The sequence below is a fragment of the Halichondria panicea genome, chromosome 1 (genome assembly GCF_963675165.1).
Source record: "Halichondria panicea chromosome 1, odHalPani1.1, whole genome shotgun sequence".
Classification (NCBI taxonomy): Eukaryota; Metazoa; Porifera; class Demospongiae; order Suberitida; family Halichondriidae; genus Halichondria; species Halichondria panicea.
This window is the reverse complement of record NC_087377.1, coordinates 2,374,828-2,398,696: the sequence shown is the minus strand read 5'-3', so window position 1 is coordinate 2,398,696 and position 23,869 is coordinate 2,374,828. Positions and strand designations below refer to the sequence as shown.

The 23,869-nt window shown below is 42.3% G+C and overlaps 4 protein-coding genes and 1 long non-coding RNA gene across 6 annotated transcripts; 3 read left to right on the top strand and 2 right to left on the bottom strand.

The window, feature by feature from the left end:
* Positions 1-170: 170 nt before the first annotated feature.
* Positions 171-889, bottom strand: LOC135332088 (uncharacterized). Its single transcript, XM_064527415.1, has one exon. The coding sequence runs from the start codon at positions 755-757 to the stop codon at positions 251-253; it is 507 nt and encodes a 168-aa protein (XP_064383485.1). The 5' UTR covers positions 758-889; the 3' UTR covers positions 171-250.
* A 227-nt stretch (positions 890-1,116) lies between these two features.
* On the bottom strand, positions 1,117-5,552 carry LOC135331509 (neurotrypsin-like). 2 transcript variants are annotated; one of them, XR_010393013.1, is made up of 8 exons: positions 5,106-5,543; positions 3,655-3,844; positions 3,433-3,581; positions 3,189-3,378; positions 2,626-2,774; positions 2,032-2,218; positions 1,806-1,953; positions 1,448-1,588 (listed from the first exon to the last, which is right to left on the bottom strand). XR_010393013.1 is itself a non-coding variant. In XM_064526704.1 (7 exons), exons 1-7 carry the CDS (start codon positions 5,164-5,166, stop codon positions 1,199-1,201), a joined length of 966 nt encoding a protein of 321 aa, XP_064382774.1. In that variant the 5' UTR covers positions 5,167-5,552; the 3' UTR covers positions 1,117-1,198. The 2 variants fall into 2 exon arrangements, 1 of the variants encoding a protein (XP_064382774.1); XM_064526704.1 differs by lacking the exons at positions 1,806-1,953; positions 2,032-2,218 and adding an exon at positions 1,117-1,238 and having other exon boundaries at positions 1,402-1,588; positions 5,106-5,552.
* On the top strand, positions 3,287-7,528 carry LOC135333883 (uncharacterized). Its single transcript, XR_010394117.1, has 3 exons — positions 3,287-3,383; positions 3,463-3,598; positions 7,390-7,528. It is a non-coding gene; the product is annotated as an uncharacterized LOC135333883 (long non-coding RNA).
* A 653-nt stretch (positions 7,529-8,181) lies between these two features.
* Positions 8,182-13,725, top strand: LOC135331795 (cilia- and flagella-associated protein 299-like). The gene is made up of 6 exons (XM_064527052.1): positions 8,182-8,349; positions 8,630-8,760; positions 9,776-9,869; positions 9,986-10,063; positions 10,312-10,431; positions 11,741-13,725. Exons 1-6 carry the CDS (start codon positions 8,230-8,232, stop codon positions 11,915-11,917), a joined length of 720 nt encoding a protein of 239 aa, XP_064383122.1. The 5' UTR covers positions 8,182-8,229; the 3' UTR covers positions 11,918-13,725.
* Positions 13,726-18,189: 4,464 nt separating this feature from the next.
* On the top strand, positions 18,190-23,792 carry LOC135352398 (serine/threonine-protein kinase TNNI3K-like). Its single transcript, XM_064551585.1, has 8 exons — positions 18,190-18,758; positions 18,985-19,730; positions 19,834-19,863; positions 19,959-20,281; positions 20,667-20,768; positions 21,036-21,143; positions 22,797-22,856; positions 23,731-23,792. Exons 2-8 carry the CDS (start codon positions 19,621-19,623, stop codon positions 23,790-23,792), a joined length of 795 nt encoding a protein of 264 aa, XP_064407655.1. The 5' UTR covers positions 18,190-18,758; positions 18,985-19,620.
* Positions 23,793-23,869: the final 77 nt, after the last annotated feature.

Below are 23,869 nucleotides of genomic sequence, written 5' to 3'. Positions count from 1 at the left end.
TACGATGGCACATGTCATTTAAATTGTGTGAAATCGATTGTTTATTGGCTAAAACCATAATACGCGCTGTATATACATTCATTAAAATCAGCCGAAGAGTTTGCTTTTGAAAATAATTAAATTTTGTGAAAAAATGAGGAACAAAATTCTCATTGTCTAAACTTAAAAATAATAGAAGTTTGCTATATCACTAACAGCTATATACAGTCAATTGCAATTTGCAATGTCTCTTATTAAAAGTTTACTACTTTCAGTTAATACATGTACTGCATGCATAGTAGGTCCCCATAATCATCCTGGATGCTGGAGGGGCTCCTCCCCATGCAGACAAGTACGGAGCAGGGGGTGGTTGTCCAGTGGGGTACGCAGGGTACAGAGCAGCGGGTTGCTGTCCAGTAGAGTAGGGGGCTGGGGGTTGCTGTCCAGTGGAGTAGGGGGCTGGGGGTTGTTGCTGTCCAGTGGTGTAGGGGGCTGGGGGTTGCTGTCCAGTGGTGTAGGGGGCTGGGGGTTGCTGTCCAGTGGTGTAGGGGGCTGGGGGTTGTTGCTGTCCAGTGGTGTAGGGGGCTGGGGGTTGCTGTCCAGTGGTGTAGGGGGCTGGGGGTTGTTGCTGTCCAGTGGTGTAGGGGGCTGGGGGTTGCTGTCCAGTGGTGTAGGGGGCTGGGGGTTGTTGCTGTCCAGTGGTGTAGGGGGCTGCTGATTGAGGCGGATACATATTCTGAGGGGGGGCCTGGTTTGAATATTGGGGTTTGGATTGCATAGGGTAGGCCGTATCTTGTGCTTTTGCTGCTGGTGCAGTTGACTTGGCGATGATAACAGTTGTTGATCTAACATTAGCGACTATAGGAGCTCTGGTTGCTGGGCGACCAACATGGCGTCTCCTCCGGTTTGTGAAAACACAGAACAGGAAAATAAAAAGGATCACAACGACAATAATAATAAGAATAGTCACTCCTGTGCTGATCGATGTTATGTTGGAGGATGTAGTTGGAGTTGAGGACGGGGAAAAAGGGGAAGAAGGGGAAGTAGCTGCAAAGTAATGGAATAGTAATTTATAAGCTGCAAGAATATTCAGAGCTATAATTATATATAGCAGGTCTCATTGACTGTTACCTGCACCGCACACCAGGGCCACATCTTCTGAATGAGTGCAATCTTCCACTCCGATATAGTGTTAGCAGGACAATTAATGAGTCTGCTCTCAGTTCCTGAGCAACGAAGTTGATCCAACCATATAGAAACTATAGACAGGGGGAAATAATTATCCACAAATATTGTACAAGCTTAAAATTTAATTGAAGTGTACACAATAAAGTATATAATACATCATGCATGGATGAACCAAATGGCAAGTTAGTAAGATAATTATAGTTAACTCAATGATGAGTGTACGCACTGACTCACCCTAGCGTTCTAACTGCTCCGTATTGAGTGTAGGTTGAGAATCCTAGTTGACGACAAGCCACTCTTGCATCGTTTGGACTGAAGCTATCATCACACACTGTCCCCCATTGTCCACTGTAATAGACCTCCAGTCTGCCAGAGGAGCCTCCTGTTCGGCCTGAGTTGTCTATCAGCCTCAGGTCTCCATCTGATACAATGAATACAGCGAATTTAACATGTCAGGCTGGCTATTAATTTGTTATAAATTATACATTTACTCATAATTGCACTGTGATGTGATGTGTATATGTATACATTAAAAGAATACGATTCTAGCTGCGCTGTCTGTCATGCATTACTTAAAAAAAGAAAATTGAACTGCAGCAATGTGGCACTATTAATTCGTACTGATCTATTTAACTTACCCAAAATACAGAACAGGGCCACATCTTGTGTGTGGGTGCAATCTTCCACTCCGATAGTGTTAGCAGGACAATCGATGAGTCTGCTCTCAGTTCCTAAGCAACGAAGCTCGTCCAGCCATGTCCGAGTGGTTGATGATGATGGGAGAAACTATAGGGGGAAATGATCACAATAAAACACAATTGCAATAATTATAGCTGAAATCACTTTAAATACAGTGACACTCACCCTAATGTTCCTACTCGTCCATACTGAGTATAGTCATCGTACCCCAGCTGACGACAAGCCACTTTTGCATCATTTGGACTGAAGCTATCATCACACACTGTCCCCCATTGTCCACTGTTATAGACCTCCAGTCTGCCAGAGGAGCCTCCTGTTCGGCCTGAATTGTCTACCAGCCTCAGGTCTCCCTCTGACAATGAATACATGTCAAGGTGGCTACTGAATTATTGTGCATGGCTGTATAATTATGATACATTTACATGCATGTACCGTATTACTAGAATATTTTGCGGATGAAAAACCTTTGCGAATGAGCTAAATCAGCAGAAAATTTGACTCTTTGCGATCTGTGATTTGGCAAGGATCGTTTGCATTTACTTAGGTTTTGCGATTTTATTGTTGCGAATTGATCAACCCTCACAAAATTCACATATGTTAGTTACTCGCAAAACATTATTCTAGGTATACTTGTACCATATGATGTGTATAATTATATGTATACATTAAAAGAACACGATTCTGGCAACGCATTATACTTGCAAATTAAACTGCATGCAGCAATGTGGCACCATATTCGTACTCATCTATTTAACTTACCCGAAATACAGAATAAGGCCACATCTTGTGTATGGGTGCAATCTTCAACTCCGATAGTGTTAGCAGGACAATTAATGAGTTTGGTCTCGTTTCCTAAGCAACGAAGCTCGTTTAGCCATGTCCGAGTGGTTGATGATGATTGGGAGAAACTATAGGGGGAAATGATCGCAATAAAACACAATTGCACTATTATTATAGAAATCACATCTATAATTAATTGCAGTGACAACTCCCCGTAGATAATTTGGGTTTGCAGGGATGGCAAAATAACAGCTGAAAATGGTTACGTATACTTTAAAAAAATGTCAACCGTTATTTCTGAGCATATAGCTGTTCATGCATGGCAACTTGTAACTTGCTCTGGCACAACTTAGCTATTCATGGAGCAACTAAGGAAAGGTAGCTTGAGCTAAGAAGGTACTCCAGCACCCGTGCTTCAACACTACATCATTCAATATATGCACTATGCATGTGCACAATTCTGTTGAAAGCTAGATCTAGAATGACAGGGGGGCTGCCCCCCACTGTCCCCTGCCCCCCACTGTCTACGGACCTGCACTCACCCTAATGTTCCTACTCGTCCATAATTAGCATAGTCATCATACCCCAGCTGACGACAAGCCACCCTTGCATCGTTTGGACTGAAGCTATCGTCACACACTGTCCCCCATTGTCCGTTATAAAACAACTCCAGTCGACCATCGGGACCTAACCCAGTGGTGCCAGAACTATTCACAAGTCTCAAATCTTCATCTAAAGTAATAATTTATATATATAATTATATTGAAAGTGTATAACATCACTCACTTATTGCACACACTAATCCCACATCGTCAGAACGATCACAATTATGAATTCCAATAGAATTGTGTGGGCAGTCATCTAGTCTAGTTTCAGATCCAAAGCAACCAAGCTCGTCCAACCATATCGGTGTGGATGCTGACACTGTTAGGGCACTATCGTAAAAATATCGGTGAGTGATACAAGTTAAAATCAACTAAATTCACAAACCATGATTGGTATACTTACTTTCGTACGACCCCATAGCCTATGTAACCTAGGAAACCTAGTTGACGACAAGCCACTCTTGCATCATTTATACCGAAGTTGTCCTGACACACTGTCCCCCATTGTCCATTGTAATAGACCTCCAGTCTGCCAATTTTGGTATCTGTTGAACCAGACGAATCTATCAGCCTCACATCTTCACTCAATTGTCCTGAGGGCACGAAATGAAGAATTATTACCACTCACGGCTAGAATCCATAACATATTAATTGATGTCTCTGATTCTCTAGCTCACAGCTGGCTTGTTATAATTATGTCTTATTAGTCAGTGTGCAGCTGATATTGGCTCATAATAGTGGCCAGTCAGTATTCCCCACATAACTGTGGTAACTATAACAATTAGGGACGAAAGGTGTGAGTTAATTATGAGTAGGCCAGTCAGTTATTCCCCCCTCACACCATTACTGAAAAACATGATACCTACATAACTGTGGTAGCTTACAAATACTCAGAGGAAAAGCATGGAATCAATAGCTTTATTAATCAGTCAGTTATTCCCCCCTCACACCATTACTGAAAAACATGCTACCTACATATATAACTGTGGTAGCTTACAATTACTCAGAGGAAAAGCATGGAATCAATAGCTTTATTAATCAGTCAGTTATTCCCCCCTCACACCATTACTGAAAAACATGCTACCTATACATAACTGTGGTAGCTTACAATTACTCAGAGGAAAAGCATGGAATCAATAGCTTTATTAATCAGTCAGTTATTCCCCCCTCACACCATTACTGAAAAACATGCTACCTACATAACTGTGGTAGCTTACAATTACTCAGAGGAAAAGCATGGAATCAATAGCTTTATTAATAATAGGAAACTAATGGAATGTGTATGTTCCTGCATGTATATATATTGATAAATAATTATGTTAGTACATCAGAAGCTTTTTCAAGTTTTAACTGCTGAAATAAATATAAGTAGCTTCATTGACATTACTAACTGCTATACAACACTTTTGTTTTATTTTAGCTAAGCGAGTTACTTTCGCATGGTGCGTATTTTTGTATTGTAAAGTGTCATACGAAATTTAAAATGGAAAATTATTCTCAGTTCTACGTCACTATCTTGAGCTGTAGAATACGAAGTCTATACGAAAATTACTCGCGATACATAATTATAGCAATGACACAAACATAACAGGACAGCAACAATACCATGCAGTAGAATAATTATTAACAGAAAACGTTGATTCTCGCTCACTGAATTCCTACCTACATGTCTAACCAACTCTATGCAGAAACAATCATCGATCATACAGAGTAGAAACAGTTAATAACAGAGTATGTATAGAAGTATAATTATTATTATTGGAAGGGAAATAATAATTATTATAATTCTATTATTTTACTTTCATTATAATTATGATACATTATTATGTAATGCCAGAGGCATAGCCAGCTCACCTCCAACAGCCGAAACCAGGCTCAGGACAGTGACTGATTTCCACAGTAAGCAACTCATCATGGACTAATGCTTCTTGCAACTCAGTATGAAAGTATCCTAGGCTACATTCACTACTTTTATACGTGCTCTCGCAATTATACTGCACATGGGCGTTAAAATTAATCTTGTCTAGTATATCCTCGATTCCAGGCCGCATACTGCCAGCTAGAGGAATATGCAGATTATCACAAAAAGTCGGTTCAATGCACTGTTTACCAAAAACATAAAGCTTTGCCTGCATCTTGTTTACGTATTTCTTTCAGAATATGTTAGATATATAGTTATAACACGGGCACGAGGGATGACATGTATGGAATATATTGCACTGAAGCACGAGGGCGTAAGCCCCGAGGGCTGAGTGCAATATATGCCATACATCCCGAGTGGACGTGTTATAACTAGTTTATATCCTGAGGGCATAGCAACATAACACCACTGTCTTAGTAACACCAAAAAGAGCCGCTTCTAGAGTTAGCCTCGAGACCAGATAACGAACGGCTGGTCTCGAGGCTATTCTAGAGTTAGCCTCGAGACCAGCCGTTCGTTATCTGAAAGAAAAGCCTGGTCAATTTCCAATGTAGCACTCGTTGGACCGGTAATTGCCCGCACAAGGTCCGCCCAAGGTGTATTACCCATGAATATCATTATGATGCTATAAAAGCTGACTCAGCTGGACGAGTGCTACATTGGAACTAGCCTGGGATCGAGGCTACATTGGAACTTGACCAGGCGTTCTTTCAGATAAGGAAGGGCTGGTCTCGAGGCTATTCTAGAGTAACCATTTGCGAGTCATTGGGGTTATTGCAGGCGCCCTCGTGCAACATGCCATATATTGCACTGGATGACCATAGATACTATAAATTACAGTAATTCATAGTATCTATGGGATGACATAATGCCCTCGGCAACATAATATGGCATGTTGCACTCTGGCTGGGCAATAACATACGTACATAATTATAGCAAAATTAATGAACAGCAAAATTCAAAAATAAGACTTAATATAAGCGACACCTGTTCTAAGGGAATTGTCCTTTTCCCTCTTGTATGTAACTAAAGCATATGCAATGTCCATCTGACAATACTGCAAGCTGATTGGACGGACGATACTGTAGCCATTCGGGCTTGGAATAGTCTCTGTACCATTACTAGATAAATCCGACCACTTGAAATAGAATACTTTATTCATGAAATTATTTCGTATGGTCATGACGGGCCATGTAAGTAGTTTGCTAGATCCTCCCAGCTGGCTTGCCTGACTGTATAGTTGTGACACAGAGCTATAGTGTACAGTGCCGACATCTTCCCCACCCAATGTTCCAGCAGCCTCTAGATCAACAGCATTCAAAGCCAGTCCATTACTCAGAAATAATGTCGAGCCATTATTATAAGAAAACCACATGTCACTACCGTAGTCATTTCCAGACTTCTTAGATATCAATACAAGACAATCATCGCTAACGTTGAATTTCAAAATCGTCTTTTGATCCGGTGTCACTATATAAACAAGTTGCAAACGTGGGCGGACGTCCGAGTAACCGTGGGAACCAGGTGGAATATCGTCCTTGCATATTTTTTGCGTTCCTTTGATTACATTGACACAGAGTATGTGTGTGGTGTGGGCGGGAGTGGTACAAGTAAGGTTGGAGATCATGATGAGGCTAGAGGATTTGCCCATGGAGATGGGGAAGATCGTGAAGTTGCCAAATCTGTTGATGCTCATATAACCTGTGTGTGTGTGGGTGGTGGGGAGTGTGGATTGATAGTGTGTGTGTGTGTGTTTAGGGAGGTCAACAATGATTAGTGTGAGCATTGTAGGGACAGTACTACTAAAGGGGACACTTCCCCCCCCCCCCCCAAAAAAAACTACACTTGTGGGAAATCACAGCGTTAACTATAGGCATGCATCTTTGAACGGCCATAACTTTAGTTCCGTTAGTAAATTTAGAGAATGGCTTTTACAAAATCTAAACTCTACTATCAAATTACAGAGGACCCATCAGTGTTAAATAAAGCATAATAATTATTTGAACAGCCATGATTAATCTATATTTTACACACACACCCACATCGCACACCGCACACACACACCCACATCGCACACACACAACACACACACACACACATCTCACACCTCACACACACAACACACACAACACACCCACACACATCTCACACCTCACACCTCACACACCCACACACATCTCACACCTCACACACACACACACACACACACACACACAGGATACGTACCTTCATGTACGGCCACGAAGACTTCGTCCTGTTGTTCCTCGTTAATCATTCAAGTGACCACAAAATCAACCGCTAGAGGGAAGTTGAATCTAATCATTCTCAGCTGTTCCACAGCAGTGTAGTAGTCAACATGTAGTCTGTCCTGAGATGAAGGGAACAATTAGTCATACATACGGTTTCCTTCATACCCAATTATTTTCTAGACATAATATTTTTCTTTGATCTTTGATGGTCGATAACTTGAGTTAGAATTGTCCAATTACAATTCTAAAGAATGCATTTTGTAGCTCTTTGAAAGACCTATCAAAATTTAATATTAAAGAGTATATTTAAAATATTAGTAATGAGTTAGGGTTCGGGTGATTTATATATAATAATAATAGTCAAGCTGACGTACCTTTGTCAGTGCTACGATGCTAGTTGTGTCACATGACGAGTAGATAGTATCGTAGTTGTCATGGTAACCTGAGTCCTCTCCGAGAAGCCACACATGGTTGTCATCGCTACCTGCAGTACAAAAAAACACGTATTAAGGTGAAAGCAGCGATAAAACGTTTGTTATCGAACATTGTAACGTTGCATATAAATTGAATGCATTACAGCTCCAGAATAATATCAGACACAACACTTTTTATTATTATACCAGTGCTTGTGCTAAACAGGGAAGCCACAATACAGAGCAGGAGCAGTACTAGTTGTTGGGTCTGGGTACGGGTGGCCATTGAATTATAGTGGACGTCAATAATGCAATTATTAATCTGCCGATCTTTACCCGATACAAACACACACCTTACCACTTATGACAACGCCAGCTTTCTGAACTGTATAAAGATGGCGGCTACTGGTGAGGAAGCTAGTAACAGCGCTGCAGACACTATAGTCACCGAGTATGCCACGTATGAGGATTACCTGGACTCTCAAATAACACCAACTGATCTGTTCTACCTGGAGGTGAGGTTATAGCTCGAGGTGGGGGGTAGGGTTGATTGACTGTGGGGGGTGACGATTCTCCAACCCCCACACACTTATTATGAAATATCGAGTAGAAACACATCTGCAGTGGCTTGTAATTTTTACGGTATTACGTAGTTAGTGGTTTGCATTCCACTCCTCACACACACACACACACACACCCACCCACCCACACTCACACACCACACTCCACACACACACACACACCCACCCACCCACACTCACACACCACACTCCACACACACACACACACACACAGGACGAGGAACTAGCACGTCAGCTAGTAGAGCTAGGATATCGTGGATCAGGGGAAGTGCTCAAGAGAGAAGACTTTGAGCTCAGGAAAGAAGCGGCTGCAGCCAGTAAGCTAGCACGTCGAGACCAGCTGAGGTGTGTGGGTGGTGTGTGTGGGGGATGAGTGTGTATTTGTCACATTAACGCTCCCTTTTGCTAATAATTATTATGGACAATTCAGGTATACTGGCAATGATTCTTAGCTACGAACTGTACAAGATTTGTTTGTATATGCGATTGCAAAAGAATCTATTATACTGAACTGATTGTAAGTATGCGATTGCAAACAGATTAATTTATCGCTGCTGACCTAGTGTCCCCCCCCCCATGGTACAGAGTGTTGTGCTGACCTAGTGTCCCCTCCATGGTACAGAGTGTTGTGCTGACCTAGTGTCCCCCCCATGGTACAGAGTGTTGTGCTGACCTAGTGTCCCCCCCGTGGTACAGAGTGTTGTGCTGACCTAGTGTCCCCCCCATGGTACAGAGTGTTGTGCTGACCTAGTGTCCCCCATGGTACAGAGTGTTGTGCTGACCTAGTGTCCCCCCCCCCATGGTACAGAGTGTTGTGCTGACCTAGTGTCCCCCCCATGGTACAGAGTGTTGTGCTGACCTAGTGTCCCCCATGGTACAGAGTGTTGTGCTGACCTAGTGTCCCCCCCATGGTACAGAGTGTTGTGCTGACCTAGTGTCCCCCATGGTACAGAGTGTTGTGCTGACCTAGTGTCCCCCCCATGGTACAGAGTGTTGTGCTGACCTAGTGTCCCCCCATGGTACAGAGTGTTGTGCTGACCTAGTGTCCCCCCCATGGTACAGAGTGTTGTGCTGACCTAGTGTCCTCCCCATGGTACAGAGTGTTGTGCTGACCTAGTGTCCCCCCCATGGTACAGAGTGTTGTGCTGACCTAGTGTCCCCCATGGTACAGAGTGTTGTGCTGACCTAGTGTCCCCCCCATGGTACAGAGTGTTGTGCTGACCTAGTGTCCCCCCCATGGTACAGAGTGTTGTGCTGACCTAGTGTCCCCCCCATGGTACAGAGTGTTGTGCTGACCTAGTGTCCCCCCCGTGGTACAGAGTGTTGTGCTGACCTAGTGTCCCCCCCCCCCATGGTACAGAGTGTTGTGCAATGCTGGGAAGGACCTGCAAGGATCAGTGTTCCTGGAGGGGCTGGCTCAGAGGGAAGAGACTAACAGAAACGGGAAAATTTCAGTAAGTCTTCTTAATACATGATAAGCAATCCCCCCTCACACACACACACACACACACACACACACACACCACCACCACCCCACACACACACACACACACACACACCACACACACAGTCAATTATATTTATTCGGGACAGGAATACCAAGGGTCAGGAGATATCAGGATACATTGACTACGCACATCGACTCAAGGTACTACCAGTAATAAAGGTGGTTGATCCTAACATGTATTTATAACATAAAATTATACCTCACCCCAATGATCTAACTGCCGTATAGCGGGTAATTTTCGTAACTACCAATTTAGTATTTTAAGTACAGCTCAACAGCTTAGATAGTGACGCATTGAATCTCTTGCAGTAGAATAATTCCGTCGTTTTAATTTTCGTTTGATACGAAAACTTTCTATGAGGTATTATACATGTACATGATAATTGTAGGTGGATGATTTTGATCCCATATTCTCGTCACGGAAGAAGCTGCTCCCTAGACACAGTGACTTGAGCTTCTATAACTGGGACACTAACTTCTCCTCGTCCAACTCCACTCCTAATTATCAGGTACGTGTGAGAAATATGAAGTACGTGGGTATAATATATAAGAGGTGGTTGCCAAAATATGTATTAATTACATGTCGTCATGTTTTCGTAGTTTTTCTTTGAAGGGCTATAACTTGTGTTGGGAACGTCCAATTTCAAAAAGCTAATTATTTTATTAGTAGCTGTTTGGTAGTGCTACAATAATATTATGGTGTCCTTAGATTCCATTTGAGTGTATTTAGCAGGGAACTATGAGCTATAGTACCAGTACTATAGATTGCTCTGGGCTACAAACTACAACATTGTACATTGTATTGTGATTTACAAGAAGATACACATGTAAAAATTATTGTAGCTACATGTAGATGCTTTGTCTAGTAATTGTAATAACAGAACTAGAATGAAAGAGAGAAGCTCTAGTTTCTTTTTTTGGCTTTGTTCGAAAGCAGTAGGAGACGCTCGTTTTTTGGGCAGTGTGCTGTGCTTTTTTGCTGCAAGGCTGCATGGGGGAGGAGCTGGATGTATGGAAGTGCTGAGATTCTAGGTTTGGCTTCTTCTCCTAAAGTTCCTTTCGCTTTGTTCAAGAGTAGGAGCCGCTCGTTTGCTGGGCTTGTTTGCTGCAAATTATAGCTTATAGGTGTCTTCCTTTCGCTTTGTGAGAGTAGTACGAGTCGCTCGTTTCTTGGGAAGTGTGCTGGGCTTGTTTGCTGCAAAAGTGGGGGAGGAGCTGGATGTTTTCGTTTTGTGGGTGGAGCTAGGACTATAATTTTGTCCATCAAACTGAGGTGGAGGAACAGGGTTGACTTGAATAGAGACCACAGATTTAGTAGAGACACAGAGATGTCAACTTTAGATATTAGTTTTCAAAAGAATAATGATGCAGTTGCTAGGTTGGCTGTTTATATAGGTTGACTGTTGCTAAGCTAGTGCATTTCTAGTAGCCAATAGGTTTAAATAGAAGCCCTCGAGCTTTGGGACACTATAACACATAGATACCTCATGCCCATGTTCTAACTATAACTTAGATCAACGAGCACAAATTATAAAAGAAAGCGTGGGGCTATAATAATTAAAGTGTGTGTTTTTTCAGAACATAATTTATTTTCACAGCAAAGTTTGATAGCCTATAACGTGTGTTTGGAACACTACAGTAGTGAGTGCCCTCCTAGTCTGCAGGGCGCCATAGCACTACTCAATTATACAGTTGCTCCCTTTGGTCTCGTCGTACATAATTAGTTGACATGATTATTGTACACGGACACTTTGTTTGTATTTGTTTGATATAACTCGAACTCGCACACACACACACCCCCCACGCACGCACACACAGGTGATTGCAGACAACGCCTCAGGTCTGCTGTTTAAGAATAAACGAGACAGAAAGATTATTAATGTTGACCCAAAGGTACAGGCTGTGTGGGGTGTGTGTGTGTGGGGTGTGTGTATGTGTGTGTGGGTGTGTGTGTGGGTGTGCTGTGTGTGTGTGGGGGGAAATAATTACAAATGAAGGTACAGCTATAGCGTGCAGTAGAACTAATAAGTGAATTGAGGCTTCAGATTCAAAGCTGACAGTGAAGATTAGAATGAACTTTGTACAGCACGTTTGCTAACACTCCCTCTAATGGAAGCATCCAAAACAGCAAAACTTGTATTTGTTGTATTTGACGCTGTTTGTATGCTAACTGTGCTCTCTTGTTATAAACTGTTGACATAGCATTGGGCTTTTGAGATTATATTGAGCAAACTGTCTCAAAATTTGTGAATAGAATTTTTAGGGAGTTAGAAAAGCATTATTATTGTACACTGTGCCTCCTCCCTACTTCCCACACTATAATAGTTAATCAATTTTTCACACGTTATTTAATGGAATAAGGGAGACCGAAATATCATTTGACGTCGATCCAAACGTACAGCTAGCATACAAATAAATATTAAAAAAGCAATTAAGCTGTACTGATTTTGACGTAAAAAAACACACCTAGGACCTACATGTACATGTACATGTATGCTAGCTGTACTTTTGTATATATAGCAAAGACGGGATAATTATTGATAACAAGCATCTGGGAAACAATCAACTTCATTATAATAATTATTATTAATTAAGCTCCAGCTGTTGACTGATTACTGGGGTTTAGTAGCGGTCCATTGCCTTGTCACAGCTAGCATACATTGCACATGTATTATTAAAAATGGGGTATTGATAACAAGTACCGTATAGCGGGAAATTTTCGTCGTTTTTCGAGGGCAGAGCATTTAAAACTGGGATAAACTCCCATGCACCGGTATTTCACATGCAATGCTATTGGTGGGTGTGGTTTCCTGGCATTGAACCGCGAATATTAGAACCCACGTAACTTTCTGCTGAGGGCTCTGGAGCCAAATTGCACCCGCAAAAATTTCCCGCTATGCATTGTAGGAAATAAAGCTCCAGCTGTTGACTGATAACTAGGGTTTAGTAGCGGTCCATTGCCCTGTCACAATGATCCCATCATCCCTCACATTCATTCAGCTAGCCCTCCCACACCACTCTCCATTCAGCTGTGACGTCTGTGACCCCAATAATTGTATTTTTACGGAGATAATTTTGATCGGTAGCCTAGCCAGACTGTTGTCTTGTCCCACTACATGGAATTCCAATTTAGTGTATATGTGACAGGCTCTGGGAAAACCAGACTATTGGAGCAGAATTTATTATTGAGCTACAGCTAAATTTATGCCTACAGTATAAAATCTCATATAAAATGTTATTGATGTATAAGTATCTACAGCCCTTCTACTACCTCTCTGTAAAATCTGATGCTCTAAATCCAACTCTTTCCATCGAAACGCTTCGTCCAAACTTTCGCTATTACCTTATTTTTCCTAATTAAGCAATCTTTGAGAGCCGTTTTTCTCGATACTACATTTTACGGCTTCGAGTTTCCAACGCGCATAACTCGGGTATGAAACTAGGTATGTGAAAACTAAGCATATCATTGTGTAGGCAATGCTCTGCTCTATCACTTGGTACATTAATCACCAAAATTTTAGTCTGCTCCAATAGTCTGGTTTTCCTAGAGCCTGTCACATATGCTAATATTCTATAGTCCTTTGAAAAGTAGAATGTCTGCGTGTATGGGCCCAGGGGTAGACAGCTGTTCCACTAAAAACCATTTTCACCTTGTTTGCAGAAATGCTACTCTAATTGACATGCAGTGTGTAGACTAGTGTACAGAGCCTATAGTGTGGTCCCACTGTGTGCACTGTAGCTGGTGTACAGAGCCTATAGTGTGGTCCCACTGTGTGCACTGTAGCTGGTGTATAGAGCCTATAGTGTGGTCCCACTGTGTGCACTGTAGCTAGTGTACAGAGACTATAGTGTGGTCCCACTGTGTGCACTGTAGCTGGTGTACAGAGCCTATAGTGTGGTCCCACTGTGTGCACTGTAGCTGGTGTATAGAGCCTATATAGTGTGGTCCCACTGTGTGCACTGTTGCTGGTGTATAGAGCCTATAGTGTGGTCCCACTGTGTGCACTGTAGCTGGTGTATAGAGCCTATAGTGTGGTCCCACTGTGTGCACTGTAGCTAGTGTACAGAGCCTATAGTGTGGTCCCACTGTGTGCACTGTAGCTGGTGTATAGAGCCTATAGTGTGGTCCCACTGTGTGCACTGTAGCTAGTGTACAGAGCCTATAGTGTGGTCCCACTGTGTGCACTGTAGCTGGTGTATAGAGCCTATAGTGTGGTCCCACTGTGTGCACTGTAGCTAGTGTACAGAGCTTATAGTGTGGTCCCACTGTGTGCACTGTAGCTAGTGTACAGAGCCTATAGTGTGGTCCCACTGTGTGCACTGTAGCTGGTGTACAGAGCCTATAGTGTGGTCCCACTGTGTGCACTGTAGACTAGTGTACAGAGCCTATAGTGTGGTCTCACTGTGTGCACTGTAGCTAGCGTACAGAGCCTATAGTGTGATAGATCGCTAATTTAAACACATATTTTAATAAAGAGCTACAAAATAGATTTGTATTAGGACAATGCAAATAGCTAGTGGTGACTTTAATAATTAAGGTTTGCATTTCAAATGAAGTGAAAGCAATAATAACATTTGTATGGGTTCACCACAGCATTCCATGTACTGCCAATATTCTGCCCAAACTATAGTTTGCTTGAGGATACAAATGTACTTCTCTACATATACATGTACAGAGGATTTCAGGTTGGTTGGCAGAAGTCCTCTGTACACATAGCTCTAGTTAGCCAATGAAAAGTGAGATCTAATTAAATCATATGCATTGGTAATAAGCTAATTAAGGGAACAACTTGGGAATTAATGTGATCACTATAATTATTCATGACATCATTGTTGTACAAGTATAGCAATCTAAATTGAAGCAATCTTCAATTATAGCCTTGACAGTTGTATTGTGTATGGGGTCTCATGTGACAGTGATAAAGTATTTGGTGTACATTTCAGAGTATAGCGTTGTATATCATTGGAAATAATGTGATCTGTACAGTTCAGCCACATAAGACGATAGTGACAGCGACTGCAGCTCAGTTGAGTAGTGAGTGCTGGGATGATGCTCTTCTCCAGTTGTCTACCGAGATTGCTGGCTATGACAGATACAAGCACAGGCTGGGCCTCAGTGATGCTGAGATTGGTGCTATCGATCACACATTTGTTGGTATTCCAGGGAAATTCCTCGCTGCTCTAAAGAAGTGGAAGAGTAAAAATATTCTCCAATTCAATCCATTGAATTCAACAGCTACTTACGGTCGATTAGTGGAAATTGCCTCAGAGATTGAGGACGGAGAGGCAGTTCGCAGCATTCACAAGGCCTGTGTCAAGGATACACGTGAGTTACCTTATTAACTTTGTGAACTTGCTCGTCATGCAGTTGTGCCATGCCATAATAGTATACAGCATTCTAAGTACTTGATGGTTCTACTAGCCCTGAGGGCTCCTAAATCATGCACTCATGTTTTTAAACAGATTATTACTGGAATATTCATAAATCTGATCCCTATTTTCATTGCACACAGTGTTTTATTGCAATGTTTTGCTTATAAGGCTCTAGTTTATTGTGCTGTGCTCATGCTTTCATACAGATACTGGAGCTACTTGAAAGGGACGAATAAAGATGTCAAGTAAAGAAGCATGCAAGAATGTCAAGTAAAGAACTGACTCTGTGTTGACTATAAGTACTGACTATTATAATGCTCTGTGTCCTGTGTGTGTGTGTATACATGTATATATACCATCACCTTCTATTTTTATACTTTTTTGGCAAAATTTCATTTCAGCTTTCTAGTTTAGTGATTGTTGTTGGGTACGGGATCACTTCAGTTGCAGCTTCTTGTTAACCACATAGCCTCGATCAGAGAAGGCAGGCATGAGCGCGAGTAGCCTCGAGACCAACCTTTCCTTATAACAAACGGCTGGTCTCGAGGCTAGAGCGCGAACGATGGAGGATCATGCATTGCAGTCCTGATTAATGTTGGTGGATATGGTGGCTAGTCTGCAGAGGGAGCTGGACAATGCTAGGGTGAGTAGTGTCAGGTCTTATTGAGTGGACCCAGATACTTTATCTATGGACTAGCTCTCTAGCTCCCTTTGTTGTAATGTATGGTCCCCCATTGCGTACTCATACTAATGTAGTGGGTGGTGTGTGATGAGTGGAGTGGGTGGTAGTGTACCTGCGTGCATGATGGTAGTCTATTGTCTTTATTGTGTCCATCAATTCCTCAGCCCTACACAGGTACCCCGGGTGGGCAGCATCATCCTGCATCATAACTTGTGAGAAATATAAAGTTTGATAAGAGGCTTGCATGTTCGTTATCTGTTCCATATACGTAGAGTGTATACGCAGTGTTGGGCTGTGAAGATACGTATAATTATGTGTGTTATTGTCGGCTATAATACAAGTACGTGTATAATAACTAATGTGGTTTGCAATTAGCTTATCTCAGTTGTAGGAGATTGTTCATGTGAGGTTTAGCAATGTACCCAATGGTACACAAGAATTCATGTCCTGATCTGAGGAAAGAGTATGTGCAGGTATAAGGGCTTATACAAGGTCAAGGTACTGCCCTCTAAAACCACCACTTAGTCCACTTGGGTATATACTTATTGCAATTGCTAACTGCATGTCAACTTTACCTATACAGCTAACTTCCCTCCTCTCATCTATGGTCCAGAGGCTGTACTGGTGTACTCATGACAAGGGCAGTATCAATGTGATATTGGTGGATGGACTGCCAGCTGGGACCACTCTACAGCCTACCCCTGCACGAGGGCAACTATACACTGCATGGAGTACACCTTCAGACTGCAGTTTGATGGGATTGCTGATATTGCTCTAGTGTGTTAGTCCATGCATACACTGATGAGCTGGAGGCTGGCTCAACTCTGGAAGTGCAGGTAAAGATGGTTGATGACTTGTACCAATGTATTAGACCTTTGGTGGAGGGAGGTCAATATTGAGCAACCATATGCTAGCTGAGTTGGCATGGGCTGAGAGGTTTCATTTGTCATTGTATTTTAAACTACAGTATGGTGTAATTATTTATCCATGCATGTATGGATGGACATGTGGCAGTACTATTGGAGGTGACCTTTCACTAATTATGACCTTTCAATGACATTCAACCAAATTGCTTTGTGTACTGTGAAAGGGGTGGAATGTGACACCTCTCTGAAAAGGGGGAGGATCTGAGCAATGATTATGTTTACTGGGAAACAAGGCTAAAAGGGGCGAAATTCCTCTTTATGTGTGGTCCCCACTGTGTACACTGTAGCTAGTGGTTGACTTATGTTTTTTGTAATAAGGTTTGCATTTTGTGAATGTGGTCTGTCTGTGTAAGACTGTGGAATGTGGGGATGAGTGGAGAATTTCCTTGAATCACGTTTACTGAACCATGTTAAGTGGTAGTCATTTGAAAGCTCTCAATGAACACTGAATACCCATAATTATCATCACACCCTCACACAACACACACCTGCCCACACACAGGCACTGGGCGTACTACTGTTCAAGCTGTGCTTCATGGATACTCCATTTGGTGACAACCCTCTAGCCATAGTCAGTGCTCAGTACAGCATTCCTGAAGACTCTCCCTACACACAAGACCCAGCTGCATAACTTGAGAGGTACATGTACACACACACACACACACACACACACCCTCCACCCCCTCACACCCTCCATCCCCTCACACACACACACACACACACACACATCTTATAGTCAGTACCACTGGGTATACGTATAAAATCTAGTTTAAGACTATTGTAATAGTGGGGTTTTTTCTTTGTGAACTGGACCTGTTTTTTCAGAGCTAATTATAATTATTTAAGAACACACACTAGCTACAGGTGCTATGATACTCTGCCATCCTTAAGTGTATTACTCTAATGATACGTGTATTCTCCCCCTCCCTTGTAGGCTACCTGTTGACCTCTGACCCTGAGCTGCGTCCCAGTATCTGGCAAGTGTGTGAGGTGGTGTCCAGGATCACAGGAACCACCAACCATGTCACTAATGTCTTTGTGAGTACCTTACTATTAGTATAACCTTATGTATAGTGGTCGGTAGACCAACAGTGGCTGTATTATAGAGGGTGGCCTGCTAACACAGGTCCAAACACATGGTATGGAGACTTTGAGGCCCATTAACCTGGCTGTATTATAGAGGGTGGCCTGCTAACACAGGTCCAAACACATGCTATGGAGACTTTGAGGCCCATTAACCTGGCTGTATTATAGAGGGTGGCCTGCTAACACAGGTCCAAACACATGCTATAGGGACTTTGAGGCCGGCTGTATTATAGAGGGTGGCCTGCTAGCACAGGTCTATAATGGAGACTTTGAGGTTGGCTGTATATTTAAGTGAGCATTTCGTTTGAGCTAGTAACACGAACGGTGGACAAAAATTCACCCACCTTATATTTATATCCACCCACCTACTCCCCCCCCACACACACACACACACAAGAGTACAATATTCCACTTGAGACTCTCTTGTTTTCCCACTGTAGGTATATATGAGAGCTAAACTGGATGTCTGTCCTTTCAAAGAGCTGGAGGATTTCAAGAGCTGCTCACTAGAGAACTGTGTAGTTACTAGTTACCTAGGTCACCACCATTAATGTGCTATTGTTTATAGTGTGGTGGCTGTGAATCATTATCAACACCCACTCAAATAATTATAATTATGTATCTAAAAATAGATCAGTTTAATTAGTAGGGGAAGGCCCCAGAAAGAGGGTGCGGCACTTTGCTTTGTTATGTTTACTGAGAAATTAAATAAGATCATTAAGAGGCGAGTGTTGAACAAAACTTCGATGGCTACTGGAGAAGACTCAGGGTGAGTGAACATGTAGACTAGAGTGCCACCTTGTGATTGCATGGAGAGAGGATCATTCCATTGGAATCACCTCATCAGAATTGGAGCTCATCAATGGAAGCTCTGCATGTTGTGTTACTCTAGCTAGTAACTTGCATATACCACCATGCATCAAGAAGTACTTTGATTGTAATAATTATTATAATTGTCCGTACACAAACTTGACCCCCTAACACACACACATCAGGTTAGTGCCGTGGATTCGCAAGAAACTCGGTTTCAAGACCCCAGAGAGAAGAACGTGAGCAAAGTACAGATTAGCTTGCAATTAATTTTAACAGGCTATTATTATAGCTAATCATTGTCAGGGCCCTCTGGCTCCAATTTCCCCCCCCCCCCTAAAATTTGCATTCAGGTACTAGTTGTATGACTGAGTGACCATAGCTGGCAGTGTTACATACTAAAACAGGGTATTGAAATAACAGTTGACCTTTTTCAGACAAATTAATGTTCTGGTTACTTTTCAAAAGCACGCCTTATTTCCCCCTCTATACTAAATCCTTAATGACACCACCTGATTGTTGTAGTGTGGAGCTTATAAATGCTAACAAGAGCTTATTAATGTACATAGTATACGTACATGGACACACATACACACACACACACACACACACATGCACACCCACACACACATGCACATACACACACACACACACACCCACACACATGCACACAGGAGGCTGGACACTGTGCCAGATACACCCAGGTAAGGTGAATTGCATGTCCCACACACACACCCACCCACACACACACACCTACACACATCACACAGGAGACTGGAAACTGAACCAGATACACTCAGGTAAGCAATTTGTTGAATTGCATGTCCCACACACACCCACACACACACCCACACACACATGCACACACACCCACACACACACACCTACACACATCACACAGGAGACTGGAAACTGAACCAGATACACCCAGGTAAGCAATTTGTTGAATTGCATGTCCCACACACACACCTACCTACACACACATGCACACACACACACACACCCACCCACACACACCTACACACATCACACAGGAGACTGGAAACTGAACCAGATACACCCACGTAAGCAATTTGTTGAATTGCATGTCACACACGCACACCTACCTACAAAATGTACCTATACCCACACACACATGCACACACTATTGTACATGCAGTGTTCAGGAGCAGCTGGCCAGGGATCTGTGGAAGGCTGCAGTCTCTAAGGATGTCAGCAAAGTGAGGTCCGTTTTGAGACAGGGGGCCAACCCCAATCACCAGCTCTACTGGAGTGAGGAGTGGAGGGACAATTATAGTATCCCTCCAGTACACCTAGCATGCTCGAGGGGCTCCCTGGAGATCACTAGAGCACTCGTTAGTGGTGGAGCTGATATAGAGAAAGGTGATGGACGATATGGCACGACTGCATTTCACTATGCGTGTTGGGGAGGACATATGGAGACTGTGGTGTGTCTCTCACAAGAGATGAAATGTCATATTGGTAAGTGTGTGTCAGTCGCGTAGTGTTCATAGCTAAAGGATTGAGCCCAACAAGAATGTTTTTATTGACTGTTTAATTTCCTAGATTACAAAACATGCATGTGTTGATGTACATGTAGATTGTAATAATAATTATAAGACATGTTTTTTCAAGTAATTTCTCATTTCCCACAATCCTTGATACTGTGTACACGCACACTAATAACATAATTATCTCACCCAGCTGGGATAATTACTGACCAGCATGGAGAAGCTTAATAGCATGGTGTATTTATTATCATAATTAACTTCATTTTGATTACTATACAAACCAATAATACATTTTAGTTGAGTTGTCATTGTGTGTGCATGTCATCACTTCTATGAGGTTGTATCACCACATACAGATGCGAGGGACAAGGGGAACCAAACACCACTACACTGGGCTTGTAGGAGAGGACATATACAAGTTGTAAAATACCTTGTGGAGGTACTCAAGGTTGATGTTGGTGAGTCATTTTTGTAGTGGGTACCGTTTCATTAGATCCTCTGATTGGAAATGTAAACAACCCGTGAATTAATCAGTGTACCTGTATGTATCATCATGTAGTCATAATTATAATTATGGTAACTGTAATACAATACATACACGATACTAATATTATAATAATAGGCATCCTGTACTCGATAAGTATCTGATTGTGCTGATTGTGCATGCATGGTAATGGTCAATGATGTCAGTACTACTACAAGATCTCTGTCCCTTACCTGTCCAGATGTGACTACTAATGTTGGCAAGACTCCTCTTGACTGGGCAGTAGGGTTTGGTTACACTGAAGTTGTTGAATGTCTCCAGTCTATACAGCCCTCCACTCCTAAACCAGGTATGTGTCTCTAGAAATCCCATACCTAATTTTCACAAACAGTGGTGTATGAAGCTTAAATTTGGTACACCAATAGAGCAAGCCATGCCGGTTTCATAGATACCTTCGTTGTTTTTGTAGGACAAATGGTTGTGGTACAATTACGTGTTTTGTAGACCCCAATAATACTGGCGTGGAATGTGGAACGTCATACCGTATAGCGGGTAATTTTTGTGGGGTAATGTATTCGTTATTTTCGTGGGCAAGCTGACCTCCACAACGTAGGCATTGCTTACTCAGGTACATTAAGGACTGGGACCAGCAATTATTGTTGATTCAGCGAAAACTAAGCTCCGCCCACTCCATTTTTACTGCACAATTGATAGTAAAAATTGTGGGCGGAGCTTCGTTTTCGCTGAATCAATAATAATTGCTGGTCCCAGTCCTTAATGTACCTGAGTACCGGAACATAGAAATGCAGGCAGAAAATGAAATTTTTACTCACGAAAACCACCGTTTCTTGAGTTGAACAAATTTTTACCCAAGAAAATTACCCGCTATACGGTAATCAGGAGTTCATTAATGACAACTCCCACACACATTCCATTCTACTTCTTGGCCTATAATACATCACTAAAGTCTATTTGCGTTGCCCGGAAGTTATGTGATCAATTATGGCTTCATTTATGGTTGACAAGTATGCCAGGGACTTTTACATAGTTAACTTTTAGCTGGTTGTAGCCTACAGCATGCAGATAAGAAGCGCTTTTAACAAGGAATCCAATGGTATACAATTGTATATGTATGAAGCTTATGGTTAGAAAATGTCAAGGAAGGATACAAAGTTATGAGTTATGACAACATTATGACTTTAGCACTGTTTAGAAAAAAATTGCATATTCAAACTTTGAAATGGCCACTGCTAATGAAGTGTCTATCCAACTAAGAAACCTGCTAGCAGGTCACTATCTGAGTTAGTGACCTGCTAGCAGGGCTCTAACTAGTACCCACAAAAATGCATTTTCTAAGGGAGATAGACCATGAGATAGACCATGTGTAGTACGGCTTCTTAGCTGGATAGTAACCTCGGAGTGATTAGTGGCTTCTGCAAGTCACTACACTCCCTCAGGTTTACTACCAGCTAAGAAACCTGCTACACATGGTCTAACTAATACGTAAACTGTTAGGAAATCAGCACAAACCACAGCATGACCGTGTGTGTGTGTGTGTGTGTGTGTGTGTGTGTGTGTGTGTGTGTGTGTGTGTGTGTGTGTGTGTGTGTGTGTGTGTGTGTGTGTGTGTGTGTGTGTGTGTGTGTGTGTGTGTGTGTGTGTGTGTGTGTGTGTGTGTGTGTGTGTGTGTGTGTGTGTGTGTGTGTGTGTGTGTGTGTGTGTGTGTGTGTGTGTGTGTGTGTGTGTGTGTGTGTGTGTGTGTGTGTGTGTGTGTGTGTGTGTGTGTGTGTGTGTGTGTGTGTGTGTGTGTGTGTGTGTGTGTGTGTGTGTGTGTGTGTGTGTGTGTGTGTGTGTGTGTGTGTGTGTGTGTGTGTGTGTGTGAAAGTGCGTGCGTGTGTGTCTATACTGTTACGTAGATTGGAGAGGTTCTGAATTACTATTGCAGTTGTATATACTTTATGTGTTAGATGACATAATTATTAATTGTTACTGTCACACTCAGATACTCCAAATGGTTCCGAACAACTTCTTTCTAATTCAATTGTTGACAAGACCTCATCAAGTGAGTAATACCAGGGGAGGAAAGTGGATCAATTTACCCCCCCCCCCCCCATAATGTTAGGGATATCCCCCTGATTCACTTTCCCCCACCCACTAACATTTGCTCTAACATTAATTTGGCATTCAATTACGCACTAGTCTAACATGTTCCTATAGCCAAGCTAGGGTAAAGTGGTTTACTTGCCTAAACATTACGTTGCCATAAATCTCTAGTAACCATGTCATTGAGTGTTACCAAGAGTTCATTAGGAAGAGTACGCAACTCCAATAGACTGTGCACAAAAAGCATTCCTCCACTCCTACGTCACAGATACTGGCTGTTGTAACCGCAACAAGTAGGAAAGGCAATGAATAAAATTAGTAACGCTGTTATTCATTGCCTTTCCTACCCCAGTTGTAAATGAATAACATTAGTGATAATCATCACTATGTTATTCATTGCAAATTTGATTTCACAGTTTATACAACAGCATGTGGTTGTGACGTAGGCCTGAAGGACCGCCTACTATGGTTTTAAGTGGAGTTGCGTACTCTTCCTAATGAACTCTTGGTGTTACATATCCTATGTGAGTAGTAATATGCATCTACTCCCCTACCATGTTAGGTTTATTAATGCTGAGTTATTAATGCTGAGTCAGCTAAACATGTTTTAATCCTCACCCAGAGGACGCAGGAGCAATAGTCTAATAATTACGGTCTTAATGACGAATGTTATTCATTGCCTTTCCTACAGCAGTTGAGATTTTTTATCAGCATTGTTATTGGCATAAGATTATGTCTCAAGTGATTCTGACCTTTTTTCAGTGTACAGCCTATAGTCATTGGAGTTGGTTTTTATGTACTGACTGTCAGACAATTGTCTCATTCTCCTCCAGTGACCTCTGACCCTCTCTCTGGTCAACAGACACCCAGTGCTGGAACCAGAAACAACTGGTAGGAGACTCTATTATAGCCCAACAATGATCATGTGCCTACCCATCTACTGTAGAACGAAGACCTTTCGAATCACTTTTT

Bases quoted from the DNA above. Each gene is read 5' to 3' on its own strand.
- LOC135352398 (XM_064551585.1), top strand. From the start codon at position 19,621: ATGTCCCACACACACCCACACACACACCCACACACACATGCACACACA. The intron at 20,769-21,035 runs GTGAGTCATTTT...TTACCTGTCCAG, and splicing joins GGTACTCAAGGTTGATGTTG to ATGTGACTACTAATGTTGGC. The intron at 21,144-22,796 runs GTATGTGTCTCT...TGTCACACTCAG, and splicing joins GCCCTCCACTCCTAAACCAG to ATACTCCAAATGGTTCCGAA.
- LOC135331795 (XM_064527052.1), top strand. From the start codon at position 8,230: ATGGCGGCTACTGGTGAGGAAGCTAGTAACAGCGCTGCAGACACTATA. The intron at 9,870-9,985 runs GTAAGTCTTCTT...CCACACACACAG, and splicing joins ACAGAAACGGGAAAATTTCA to TCAATTATATTTATTCGGGA. The intron at 10,064-10,311 runs GTACTACCAGTA...TGATAATTGTAG, and splicing joins ACTACGCACATCGACTCAAG to GTGGATGATTTTGATCCCAT.
- LOC135332088 (XM_064527415.1), bottom strand. From the start codon at position 757: ATGCAATCCAAACCCCAATATTCAAACCAGGCCCCCCCTCAGAATATG.
- LOC135331509 (XM_064526704.1), bottom strand. From the start codon at position 5,166: ATGATGAGTTGCTTACTGTGGAAATCAGTCACTGTCCTGAGCCTGGTT. The intron at 3,379-3,432 runs GTGAGTGATGTT...TTATTACTTTAG, and splicing joins GGGATTAGTGTGTGCAATAA to ATGAAGATTTGAGACTTGTG. The intron at 1,239-1,401 runs GTGAGTCAGTGC...CCCTGTCTATAG, and splicing joins GGAGCAGTTAGAACGCTAGG to TTTCTATATGGTTGGATCAA.